This window comes from Phaethon aethereus (genome assembly GCF_964289735.1).
Source record: "Phaethon aethereus genome assembly, chromosome: 1".
NCBI classification, from domain to species: Eukaryota; Metazoa; Chordata; class Aves; order Phaethontiformes; family Phaethontidae; genus Phaethon; species Phaethon aethereus.
The window spans coordinates 106,622,046-106,635,383 of NC_138575.1; the positions used below are offsets into that span (position 1 = coordinate 106,622,046).

The 13,338-nt window shown below is 37.3% G+C and overlaps 1 protein-coding gene across 1 annotated transcript in view; it reads left to right on the forward strand.

The window, feature by feature from the left end:
- GBE1 (1,4-alpha-glucan branching enzyme 1) overlaps positions 1 to 13,338 on the forward strand; it is a gene marked incomplete at both ends in the record, with an annotated part of 173,296 nt that overhangs the window by 27,843 nt on the left and 132,115 nt on the right. The window contains one exon of the mRNA XM_081996299.1: positions 12,972 to 13,141. Within this exon, the coding sequence (XP_081852425.1) occupies positions 12,972 to 13,141 (170 nt within the window). The remainder of the gene's footprint in view (positions 1 to 12,971; positions 13,142 to 13,338) is intronic.

Here is a 13,338-nt window from a genome sequence, read left to right on the forward strand (position 1 = left end):
ATTAACAATGAAGTTGTAGCTAGAGCAGCTGTGCAGTTTTCTGTTAAGAATTGTTATTTGAATTTCCAACTACATAATGTGTTCACTACAGCGGGTTGGGTGGCTAAGGTAGTGAGGAGTACCTTGTGTTTTATCTGAAATAATCAAAGTGGCTTCTGACTTAAAAGCTTTTTCCTGTTTGGTAGACAACTAAAGCTTTTAATTCATAACTTCTTGGATATTTATTTAGAAAGATAAGTCTGTCTTAGGATTTTGATGGTTGGACTTGATGATCTTAAAGGTCTTTTCCAACCTTAATGATTCTGTGGTTGTGTTGGGTTTCATTTATGCCAGTTAATGTGACTGGCAGCATTACTAAGAATATGGAAGCCAAACTGATGCAGCAGACTTGAAATCCGAATTTGAAATGAAACACATGGCTGCTTATATTTACTGCTGTGGCAAACTAATAAAAAACCCCCCAACAAACAAAACACCACATTCAAAATAGCTTTAATTAAACAACAAAAATTAAACTAAATAGCTGCTGAAGTCCAGACTATCTTGTCACTATGTGCAGAGCTTTTACAACCTCTAGGAGGTGTGCGGGCTAGTTCTCATCACACAAATAATTGCTTTAGAAATGGTACTGACTGACACTTCCAGGTTACTGAATACCTTCAAGAGGAAAGGGTAAGATGCTCACCAAAAGGCATGTTGTAAACTCTTTTCAAGAAATCATGTAGGCTTTTTTTGCCTGAAGCCTCTTGTGTAGCTACTGCTTTTAGTTTGTGTTTTGATTCCAACTTTGTACTAGTGCTGTGGGAATCACTGACTCTTCCCCAGCTAGACCTTGACATCTATTAATACGAAGATAGTCAGTTAGAAATAGTTGGCAGTGGAATCAAATGGGGATTGATATGCTGTTATTTACAGCTTAGTTAAAAATAATTCTGGTAAATAAAACATCTGAGTTGTTTCCAGATTAAGGTGTTTTTAAGCATATGTTATTATAATGAGTAGAAACCATTTTGGAAAAGTAGACTGCTTTTAATATGGACGGAAAGCTACCCTGCAGTTTCCAGTTAAATAGTACTGAATAGCAAGAAGAAATTGTATACTTAGAGTAAAAATGCATTAGTAAACCAGATGAATTTTTTACTGTATTGTGGCCATATTGCAAACAAATTAATAATGATATTGTTCCTGTAGTTTACCTGAGAATGTGATTAATGTTCAGTATTACATATTCTTGTGTGTTTTGAAAACCTGAATGTTTAACAAGAACACAATTTCAAATTGAAGTAATAAATCAGAGTTACTGAAGTAATGTTTGCAGTATGCCACACTCCTCGATGGCCATTGAGTGGTATTTTGTCCCATACTTCTGGCAGCAAAAGCCTCTTTATCAGCTACTGTCTTTCCAGTCATGCTTGTGTTCACGTCTTTGCTACATGCTCTGATGATTACCTTGGAAAAGGGCAATGCTGTAACTGTTCAACTGACCTTTCAGTTTATTTTCTCTTGTGTAATATGAAACATGAGCTAACACAGCCTTAGTATACTGAATTCGTGAAAGAAATCTGTCTCTGTACGCTTCTGCAGCTTTCTGCTCAAATATGATGGAGTTTCTCTGTAGTTACATTAATTCAAAAAGGCCTCCATCAACTTGCTTCAGATACCGTCACAACAGAGAAGCAAATTAGCATAGCTGAAAGAGGGATTTTTTTAGTGTACCATTCATGCATAATTAAGACTACTTAGTAGAGGGCTAGTGAGACAAATTACTATTAAATGAAGAAATCTCATACCTAAAGTATTTATCTGATAAATGTTCAGATGTGTAAAACAAATGAAGTATGCTATTGGTAAATTTGTTTCCTTATATGCAAAGGGGAAAAAAAAAAATATAGAAATCCCATTATTTTGTAATTGCTGTTTTATGTAGACTGTCCCTTCACGACAGGGAAGCTGTCTTGAGAGCTTTGGCATATAAAGAATATACATGGATGTTCTGGAAGTTTGTAACACAGCCTAGTATCATAAGGTTTTTGGGGGTGACTGGGTTTTTTGGGGGTGTCTTTTAGTTTAAAATAAAAAGCAAGTATATACCTTTTATCTCAACAGAGGGTAAAAGATAAAATGGCTTTCTTTTAGCAAGTGTTAATACTTACATATACACTTCTCTCTCGCTTGAATTGATGTCTCGAGAGTAGTTTGCTAGGTTTGTGATAGAAAGAAGTTGCCTTTTGCTCCTTCTAAACACTAGTAATTTGTTACGCTTAGCCTGTGAGGTGCATCCATGTGTTTCTAATAAACCAAAGGGGGTGATAGATGAAAAAGATATGCAGATGTGGGTAAGAGCCTCTAAATATTGTGGGGAAGGATGTTCTTGGAAGTGGGACTGCTTTAGATAAGTCAGTGGAGCAATTACTACAAAATGATTGCATTAAGTTTGCATTTGATACACCTTGTAATCACTCCTGCATTTGGTTCTGAATTGAGCAATGTGTGTGTTTCTTATGAAGCTGAAGGCAAAAACATTACAGCTGTCAAATGCTGGTGAAGCCACGAAGTTATCCTAATGTTTAAAGCAGGGAAGAGACTTGCTTCTAGTCCCCAGTATTGTGCAGAAAGCACAGTGCCGGAACTTAAGACAGTAAATAATCTTCTTGCTAAAGTACTACTGAAATGTATTTATCTTTAACCTATGAAGTCTAATACATCTTTACATCTCTGTAAAAAAATTGCAACTGGTGATAGGATGTCAAGAGAAACTCTGTATGTTTTCTGCCACTTTCTATGTTTTGTCATGCTCCTATGTACTAGAATGTATGTTATTGTCAGGGCTTGACTTGCATGTCACTGCACTTTAAATTATTTTGAAAGAGTTGATGCTGAATCAGTCACTTGTCCTGTATGAGTAACTTTTAACAGAGGAAGTAATTACTCATTCATTATCCCCAAGCAAATATTTCTGAATTTTTAAGATACTTCATTTAGTTTGAGAAACAAAGCTGTGTTACCTCTCCATACTGAAATCATGGAACGTGCAAAGAGAGTTGGTAGTTTAACATGTGTTTGCTCACCGTGGAAAGTGCCCAGAAATAGTAAGTAACTACCAAAGTAAGGTGCTATTGCATTTTTCTTTTTAAACTGCTTCTGCTTCCATTACCACTGTAGCTTCCTATTAGTACAGATTTATTCTAGCGGGAGAGAAGTTGTAAGGACACTCAAATTTTAATGCATTTACTTGAAGGAGCTTTTTTTAGATGTAGCTATTGAAAAAACCACTATGTTAATGGGATTCAGCAACAGGTGACACTACTGAATCTCTTGCCCTCCCTCCATTCATTTGGGTAAAATTTAAAGAAATCTCCTGGGGAGACCAGGAAAGCACAGAGCAGAGCTGTCCTGTCTATTGGAAGGGAAGAAATGAAAAATTTGTGTGTTGGCATTCATTATCTGCATAGTAGAGAAAAATTGGAAAAGTTGCTTTTGAAATTTCTGCCTTTTGTGCTCGCTCTTAAGAGTTCTCTACTGGGTGATCTTTTTAGTAACTAGTAATAAAGCACTCTGTTAGGAATTTTCACAAATGTTACAGAGTTTAGCTGTGTAACTTCCTTATTGGAATAACTGTATTCCTAAATTATTTGGGTAACAATTTTATTACACCTGAAAGGAACTTAATATCGTTGGACAATCTACAGAACCCTTAGTTTTCAGCTGAAAATGTCTGTTAAATTGCCTATGACTTCAGAGAGAAGCAAAGTACTTGTGAAGTGAATAACTTTAATAGAGCAACTAGAACCTCTGGGAGACTCAGATTTAGCCATGTACAGACTTCTTAAGATAATGATTTCAGAAACATATAACACCTTTACTTTTAACCTGCAGAAAAGCAAAATTAAATGATTGACTCTTTCTGGATCTCTATAAATATGAGCCATTGCTATCCTGTACTTCTAGAGCATATCTCAGAATTCTTCTGACACTTTAAGCAACACCTGAACACATGTACCCTTTAATCTATTTAAATCTATGTTAGAAAGTTTAACTGAATGGGACAGGACTTCTCTATGCAGAAATTGAATTGAAACTATGAAGTTGATACCAAGTGAAATACAGTAAATCCGCTGTTCTGAAGTACTCATACCTACCTGAGATTTCTTGTGCCTTTACTTACTATTTTTCTTAAGTGTGATGACTATTCAGAGTTTTACACAAAGTAAAATGAAAAGTGAGTAGAGGGAGGTGGAGAAAAGAACAAAATAAAGTCCAAGGCTTCTGTTTTGATACACTTTCACTGGTGATGAATGAAGTTGAAGAAGCAACTGCAAACAGGAATTTGCTTCTGCTGCATGATTCTAGTTCAACACGGTCTGATGCATTTGATTTGTTGGGCTGCAGAAATTTGCTTTAGGAAGAACTTGATCCACCCTACTCCTATTTTCCTTCAACCTGTCCTCTTATAGGCAGATGAATGAGGACAGTTTGAGGGAGTAACTAACTACAGAGTGAAAGAGAAAATGAGAATCGGGGATTTGCTAATCTGAGCAGGGACTCAGCACTGGCTTTGGTGTCAGTGAAGTGTTTGTAAATGCATCTTCAAAGTGAGAGGAGCAACACTAGAAAAAAATAATTTGTGAATTCCCCATGCTCTTTATTTTGAAATATTCAGGGGTGTTGCATCTACATTTTCAACTTCTGTTTTCATCTTTTCATTTGTTTTTTTTCCCCTCTATGAAGTGGTAAGGGTCACAGCAGGAATAGGGGTTACTGGTAGATGAAAAGCTGGACACGAGCTGGCAATGTGCGTTCACAGCCCGGGCGGCCAACTGTATCCTGGGCTGCATCCAAAGCAGTGTGGCCAGCAGGTCGAGGCAGGTGATTCTGCCCCTCTGCTCCACGCTGGTGAGACCCCACCTGGAGTCCTGTGTCCAGCTCTGGAGCCCTCAGCACAGGAAAGACATGGACTTGTTGGAGAGGGTCCAGGGGAGGGCCACACAAATGATACGAGGGATGGAACAGCTCTTCTATGAAGAAAGGCTGAGAGAGTTGGTGTTGTTCAGCCTGGAGAAGAGAAGGCTCCAGGAAGACTTCCTTGCAGCCTTTCAGTACTTCAAGGGGGACTTATAAGAAAGATGGGGACAGACTTTTTAGCAGGGCCTGTTGCGATAGAACAAGGGGTAATGGTTTTAAACTGAAAGAGTAGATTTAGGCTACATATAACGAAGAAATGTTTCACAACGAGGGTGGTGAAAGGCTGGCACAGGTTGCCTGGAGAGGTGGTAGATGCCCCATCCCTGGAAACATTCAAGGTCAGGTTGGACGGGGCTCTGAGCAACCTGATCTAGTTGAAGATGTCCTTGCTCATTGCAGGGGGGTTGGACTAGATGGCCTTTAAAGGTCTCTTCCAACCCAAAGATTCTATGATTCTGTGACTAATGATGACTGTTTCAGGATTGTCCAGTTTCATATTCCGACATGTTCTTCCTTTGACTACCTTGAAATAAATTAATTTTACTCTGGCTTTCCAGGAAAATTCAGTGTGAGTACGGCATAGTCTTTACCACAAACCTTACAGTTACCATCTCACGAAGCACAACCTTCACTTGTGTGATTTGCACATGGTGGTTAAAGATAGCTGTTGCACACAGCATGCTGCAGTGTGGAGATCAAAGAGCTAGTGAGCCTGGACTGTATAGCTCTGTATAGATGTATCAGATCAAATTTGGAGGCAGGAATGCCTATTGTATAGGCAGGCTCTGAAATGCCACAGCATGTTGCTTGTTGAATTTGACTATTACCCTGAGGGTTTTGGCAGACCAACAGGGCAGTCTGTTTTTATAACATAGTTTTCTGAGGAAATTTTACTGCTGCAGATGAACATTTTTGACTAGATGCATAGTGGTAAGAGCTGCTTAAGTACAGAAGTTTTATCATCACATCTTCAGATTCAAACGGGGTTCCACTTCCGTAGCTATCAAGGTTTTTCAAAGAAGCAGTTGCTGTTTACATGTTCAGTGTAGGCACTTAGATGATACCCATCACTGCTAGTTGATGACAGCACTGCACGATTTTGGATGACATTGTCTAAAAAAACAGGTTGCCTATGATATCAGAAGGGCAACTGCAGCTCTTGGTATATAATTCAAAGCCAGCTGTCAATTCTTTGTCATGTTGCTGAAATAGACTATTGGAACTAAAATTGGACATTTTCAATTCCTTACTTGCCAAATTTCAAAGTGTGCCTTTATTTGAATAATACATCAATGTAGAAAAATAAGCCTTTAAAGATTGTGGCCAATTATTCCTCAGCCTATAGAGAAGTAATCTGTAAATGGTATTAAGTTGGTGGAAGTGTGATGCACCTATACTGATGATTTTGATTTTTTTTGTTACATTTTTTTGACCCTTTTGATTGTCCACTGGGATTACAAGGTAGAGTGGATCTATACCAAAACAGGGAATGTTTTGATGGTCTGTCTACATGAGTAGAATAATGAGTCTCTCGCTGCCCAACTTTTTTCCCCACCACTGGCCCCAGTCTGTCACAGTGAGCTTCATTCAACAGCTCTGAAGACAGCATGCAATCTCAGTATCACTCCAGAGAGATGATGGTTTGCGTTCTTGTTTACAAGACGTAAAAATGCTTTAAAATAAAAAATGCCCAGAGGAGTCAATGGAGTCCTGGAGAACTGCAGGAGAATTTCGTGTAAGTGTGGTTTTTTTGGTGGTGGTTTTTTTTTTTTTTGAGCAGAGGATGATGGTATGTTAACCCTCAAACAGAGCTGCTATGTGGGCATGTTAGGAAGGTCCTATGATTTCAGCAGTGCTGTAGCGGTTTTCCAGTCATAGTAATAAGCATGGAGGGACCGAAGGCAGTTTTGAAATCTCAGTAACTTTATGAATAGCATTGTTCATGATATGTTAGTGATGATACAGGACAGGATTTGATGGCCTCTTTGATTTCCTATTCCCTGTTTTACTGTAATGCTAATACACCTGCTTTGTGGCAGGGAAAAGTGGAAGGTCAAAAGTACGAGGTAGCATTCCCCTTAGTGGCTTCAGGATTAAGCTGATAAATAGGATAAGTGGTATCTCAAAATCTAAAACAGTTTTTCTTAAGGTTTGTTTAAATGAGGAGGAAGGGGGTGGGGAAACTGTTTTTCCCTTTCTGTGTTTGATCTTTTAGTCTTTCCAACACCTACATTGGAAGAAATGTAAAGAAATGTAACAGACTTAAGTAGCTGAGAGTTTTATTTTCTTTTCTTTTGGACCGTAGCTTTATTTTTAACACTGACATTATTGAAAATGTTTCTGTTTATTGGAAAATGTGAGTATTTGGCTACAGGGAGTACCTTACTGGGTATTTTCTTTCATATCCATTTCCCTTTGGTGTCTGAAGAATTGGGCTTTCCATATGGACACCAGATACAATTATCAAAGTCTCTCCTACTTGCTTTCATGTTTTAAGTACAATAGCACTAATACCGCTCCAATATTGTAGAAATAAATTATAACACCAAAGCTGGTGTTGACAAAAGGATTCTAAAAGATGAATAGCTACTTAAGTCAGCCCCATAAGCCGAAGAGGGCTTAAAATTATTAACTTCAGAGTTGACACCACAGGTCTTAAAATAAGCTGATGGACTGTTCTATAAACTGCAATAACTATAGCTTTATAAAAAGGTATGAGAATGGGCATAAAAACATCGTGAAGTTTTTCAGCCATCTTGGAGTTCTGCACCAGACTGATTCAATGAGGGTGTCTTGTATGCTGCTAAGGCTTCTTTGGTTGCACTAGTTTCTGTTTAGTTGCTTCAACATCACAGCAATCTAAAGCTTATCTGGTTAAATCGAAAAGTTTAAAATATTAGAATACCTTTTTGTAATTTTTACAAGGTGGCCAGGAAGGAGTTGGTACCTCTGGTTGCCTTGAAGAATAAAGACCTGAAGGCTTTATGTGGAGCCCTAATTCAGTATTCTGACTTGCCACCAGATGACTTCAATTATCTGCCAAAAGTCTTGGTGAAATAAGGCAGTCGACTTTGGGGAGGGGGGGTGTGCTTAACTTTTTTTTTTATTCTTATGCTCCATCTTGAAACTACTGATTTTTGACATATGGGTTGGATTTTTAATGAGATCAATAGCTGAATCAAGTCGGTGGTGATAAGAACTGCAGCATCAGAAGGGTTTTGTACATCATGTTTACTAAATAAATCGAATGTTATTTCTTTGGGTAAGAACTGTATAGCTTTGCATTGAACTGAAAGATTTCAGGCCAACTTTTTGTCTGTTCTTTTTTTTTTTCTGATAACTGTATACTTCTACTGTATAAGTTCTGGGTTTCTGCGTATGCAAGACAAAATAATTGAGGGTGATTTGGCGATAAAGTATGAGGGATAGATTCTCACTTGAAATGTAAAGCCTTGAAGTGGTTACCGAGTTAATACTGTCTTTACTGCTTTACTATGAAGCTTACTTCATTGGCAAGATACCTGCTTTCTGGATAGCCATTATACTAATTCATGTTTGATGTTTTAATCATGCTTATATGAAAAGTCAGCCAATTCCTACACTTCTATTATAAGGGTTTAAACAAAGCCGCATATAAAGCGTGGGATTTAAAGCAATGCTGTGTTACAAGTTATTAATGTAACAATTGGAGAAGAGTGTTGTGACCCTGTTTCAAATTACGTTTGCAATTACCAGTATTTCACAGTGAAATAGTGGTAGAGGAAGGGGAAAAAAATGCTGGTGTAAAAGTACTATTTGGTTACCAAATGTCTTGTTTCAAGCTGGGCGTATGTGTACTTGGGAAAATGCCAAGACTGAAGTCTTTGTTTCCAATAAGTCTGAAGAAAACACCTATTTTGGTATTTTAGTTTTAAAACTCATTGGTCTGTTAACAGAGGTGAGACGAGTGGATATGGGACTTGAATGGAAAAGCTTGGTTTTCTGTAAGAACTCCAGAAGCAAGGAATACATCAAAAGCAGCCCCCTTCTGCTGTCTGCACTTGTCAGGTGTGTGGTGGTGTATCTAGCTGTAGTATGGACTTGATGTACAACTCTTTCCAGTTGCTCCAGACCCTTTGTACCTGAAGTTCTATGGATCCAGTTGTTGCTCTATTTAGTTTTTTTGTCCCAAAGGTAATGGTTGTACTTTTCAAGGCATACCTGGGTATGGTTTTTACCTTGTAGCCCTCTTCAGTGTCAACTTTAAGTCACGGAAGTAGAAAAATTTTAAAAGATTTTGAAGTCGCTCATTAAGCTGTGAAGGCAGAGGTCAGCCTTTTTGCCCTGACGTAGTGCTGGACACTGTTGTTGACTCTGTTCACATGTCAAAAATTTTACAAGATTGTCTCACCTTTGAAATGTGTCCTGTGTATCTAGAGTCTGTCTGACTACATATATATGTCATATGAGTATATAATGCATAACTGAACATGACATATCCTTCAGTGTTAAGAGGGGATCATGAAATGCGGCCACATCAATCTAATGTCCACCTCTCCTCTTTTAACTCTTGTGTGCTGTTAGTGAACAGTATAAATCTTTGGAATCGGTTGAACAAAAAACTCTTTCATGTCACTTTCTGTGTGTAATCCTGGTGTTTCAGTTTGGAAAAATGTTTAACAAGTTTCAGTAATGTAGAAATGAAAGTCAAAATTCCTGTGAAAGCAAAACCTTAAGTTTCCTAAATCTGGATAATGAGCATACACTTAACTGAATCCTTTCCTTTAAAGCAGCAACAGGATACAGAACTATGCTTCTGCTGTTTTACAAGACCTTCTATGGCAGGTAACCTTGTTCTGTATCCAGATGTGTTTTCAACTCCTGAGATAAGTTTTTTTTAGAACAGTTCACAGCATAAATACTTGATCCATTTTAGAAGCTAGTGGGTTTTCCATGAACTTTGAGCAAACTACGATTCTATGTTTGATAATTTCAGAAGGTGGTTTAAAAAAAAAACAAACAACAAAACAAACCTGAATGACTTCTAGAATATAATTTAAAAATAATTATGGAGAGCACTAGTTGTTTCAAAAATCATGACTTCTCCAGTGATGATGCAGCAGTAATACTTGAATTAACTTGCTCTATCACAGCAGTGTGCTTGTGTACAAATTTAAGAAGCATTTTTACTCTATGTACATGATGCTGTATTAGTTGTTCAAAATCTGTCTGATATAAAAAGCTGTTATTGTAATAATGTTTTACATCCCTGATCAACCTTTCTAATCTGCTTCCTTCCTTGACCCCTGTCCTCCAGAAGAAATGTTTTTTATTGAGTATGTAATCTTGCTCGCACTGTTGCAAAGTGAGCAAAAAGTAATCTTTTTTTCACAGTAACAGTCATGATTATTTCACATATTAAAGTGTCATGGTCTCTTTGTTTGTCTTAACTTTGAATTTAGAAAGACAAAAATTGAAACAGTGGATGTACTCATAGTGCCTCTGTAACAAGAATCCAGAGTTTACAGTGACTTTTTGCAAACACATAAATAGCATAATTGCTTTCTGAAAGTCTGTTTTCATCCCTCCCACCCCATAAACCCACTCTCAAATCCTGAATATGTTTTCTGCTTATTTTTTTGGAATGAGATGAATGGGTTTGATTCCCCTTTGCTAGGGAGGTCTCACTGAGAAAGAGCAGTAGGCACTCAGCATGTGTGTGCCTCTAGGTTACAGGAAGCTTATCATAGCCTTTTTCTTTTCCGCACAGGTATTTCAGTCCTCTGTGACCTGCTGTTCTTCCCTGTTAATAAATGTATCTCCTTCCTCCCCAGCTTTCAAAGATTTGTGTGACTGGCTTTTGTTTAAAGATGCTTACCACTTCTTCTACTTCTTCCTGAATGTGGGAAATACCACATCCAGCCAAAGGTGTTACTAAAGCGGTGTAAATGTCTCTGTACCAAGTGTGGGGGGAAATAGATTAATTTTAAGTAGATAACCTATTCCAAAACGCATTTTGTATTTTAAGTGTCAAATTCATTGCTTAAGTTATATCTTTTCTGGAGTTACAACAGTTACTTACAGCATATACAGAAGGGTTCCTGCCTCATCTGCAGTGGAACTAGTTTAAAAAAAAAAAAAAAAATCAAAAAACCCCCAAACAAAACTGAAACATATGACAGGCAGCAGTTTTGAAACAGTTTATGGATAGCTGAGAAACTGTAATTTGCAGATAGCACTGTGCTCTTATATAACTGCTATTTTAAAGGAAGGCTTAAAACTTTAAGAGAAGCTGTACAAATCTAAATACTTCTTTCCAAGGAGAAACCTTCAATAATGGAGTAATCTTGTCTTTACCAAATGTCATATGTTGCATTTTTGAGGCTTTGTGACTTGTTTTGTGTTTCTGTATTTAAACTTTTATATAAATCTTCTGTTGCCGTTGGTCAAAGCTTAAGTCAGTCAGCTGGGTTTGTGTATATATGTAATACACTTATACTTGGAAATCTGGCAAAAATATTCTTCCTCAAGCACTAGAAATGAAATTGATGATCAGAGCAGTAGTAGTTAGTAATGCGCTTCTGAGGATTATACCTGTGAGAAAATTTCAAAGGACCGATGCAGGTGGATGGGCAAGAAGTTTTAAATATATTTAGTATAGTATGTCCTGAGGTATTTTTCAACTCTTTTTGTCTCTAAAGGTGAGCATCAGTCTTCATAATAAAAATTTGCTGGGAGGTTAACCTTAAAGTAACATTACTTATATTAGAGTTCTATGAGTACTTTCAACTTAACCAGTAAATGGACATTTTAATCCTCTACTTTGAACTAATTAAGGGTGAATTCCAAAACAAAACTTGAAAACAAATCGCAGAACGGTGTCTTAAGTCCTGATGCTGCAGACAGGCTACTTCTCTTTTGGTTTTGGTTTTGGTTTTTTTTAAACCAAGAAGGTATCATCCCATAGTGCTGTTTTGCTGCTTTACTGTTTCTATTTCCTCTTTCAAAATACAGTAAGTGTAATGAGGCAAAAATGTTGTTCTTGCTGGCATTCTTATTAGTTTTTATACATTTCAGAAAACTTTTCCATTTATGGAGAACACAAACACATTTCCGATTTACATTGGGGATGTCTTATTTAAAACAAACCAAAAAAAAGTACAGGTAGCATTAATTCTCAGCTGAAGTTTTTAGCTGTGCTTCTTCACATAATAGCTCACGTTCTAGGAGTTGAAGTTGACCCTGTTTATGTTGTGTGCTTGATGTGTGTTTCTTGAATTGATGGGAGCTTCTTGGAGAAAATATAGCAAAGTATGTTAAAAAAACGAACACCCCCCCCAAGCTGTTATGAGTAAATGTTTACATTAGAAGTTTGAGTAGGTGGGGTATGGAGTAAATAATTACTTCCAAGAAGTGGTAACTTTGTTTTCCAAATATTGCAGTGTCAGGGGACTGCGAATTCGTGCTGATGGTCTCTGTAGAGAAGCTGCCAAAGGAGCTGCTTTCTGCAAGTGCCAGACTACTTTCTCTATACTTACTGTATGTTGTACTGCAAACTTTCCGGTGTCCTGAAATTGTCTGTTAAAATTGGCTGTGAGAGATGTAGTGGGGCTATACAATTCTCCTGAGGAGGCCTGTGTCTGATACTAATAAGATGGAGGAATAAGTGCTAGGCTGTTCAGAGTGTGAAGTTTTCGTGTTGTGTGGTAATACTATGATTTTTTTTTTTGGCTGCCAATCAGGAGTTGTAGTCTTAGACTTAGTTCAAACTGTTCCCATAAAGTAGAGAAAATACAGACAAATGTGAAGATTGCAATGTTGCGCTGTAACAACCATGGAAAAACCATATAGTTTGTATTTGATGGGGGTTTTTTTATTTCCATAGAGAACATTGAATCTGATATTGTAGTCTTAGGACATAGTGTCAAAGTGTGTCTCAGTGGTCTTCTATGTTCTTATACTTGCTAACCTTAATGTAAGAAAGACGCTTACTAAACTTTCTAAAAAATCTTATCTATTTTCATTGAAAGGTATTCTCTGTTTTATAACCGCTTGAAGAACATTGAGGAAAATGAAGGAGGCCTTGATAAATTTTCAAAAAGTTACAAAACCTTCGGAGTTAACCAGTTTGTGGATGGTGGAATATATTGCAAAGAGTGGGCACCAGGAGCAGAAGCAGTGTTTCTCGCAGGTGACTTCAGTAAGTATTTTTAGGAATATTTCTTCTCTTCCATACTGTGTTTTAGATCAATATCCCCCTCACTTAAAGACCATTTTGTAGCAGTGATGAAATTCTGATAGCAAAAATCTATGTTGTGGCTTGCTGGTCTGGTGGCATTTTGTAACTTTAACCAATGATCTTTTACTCTACATTGCAATAGTCTAAGAACATAGGTG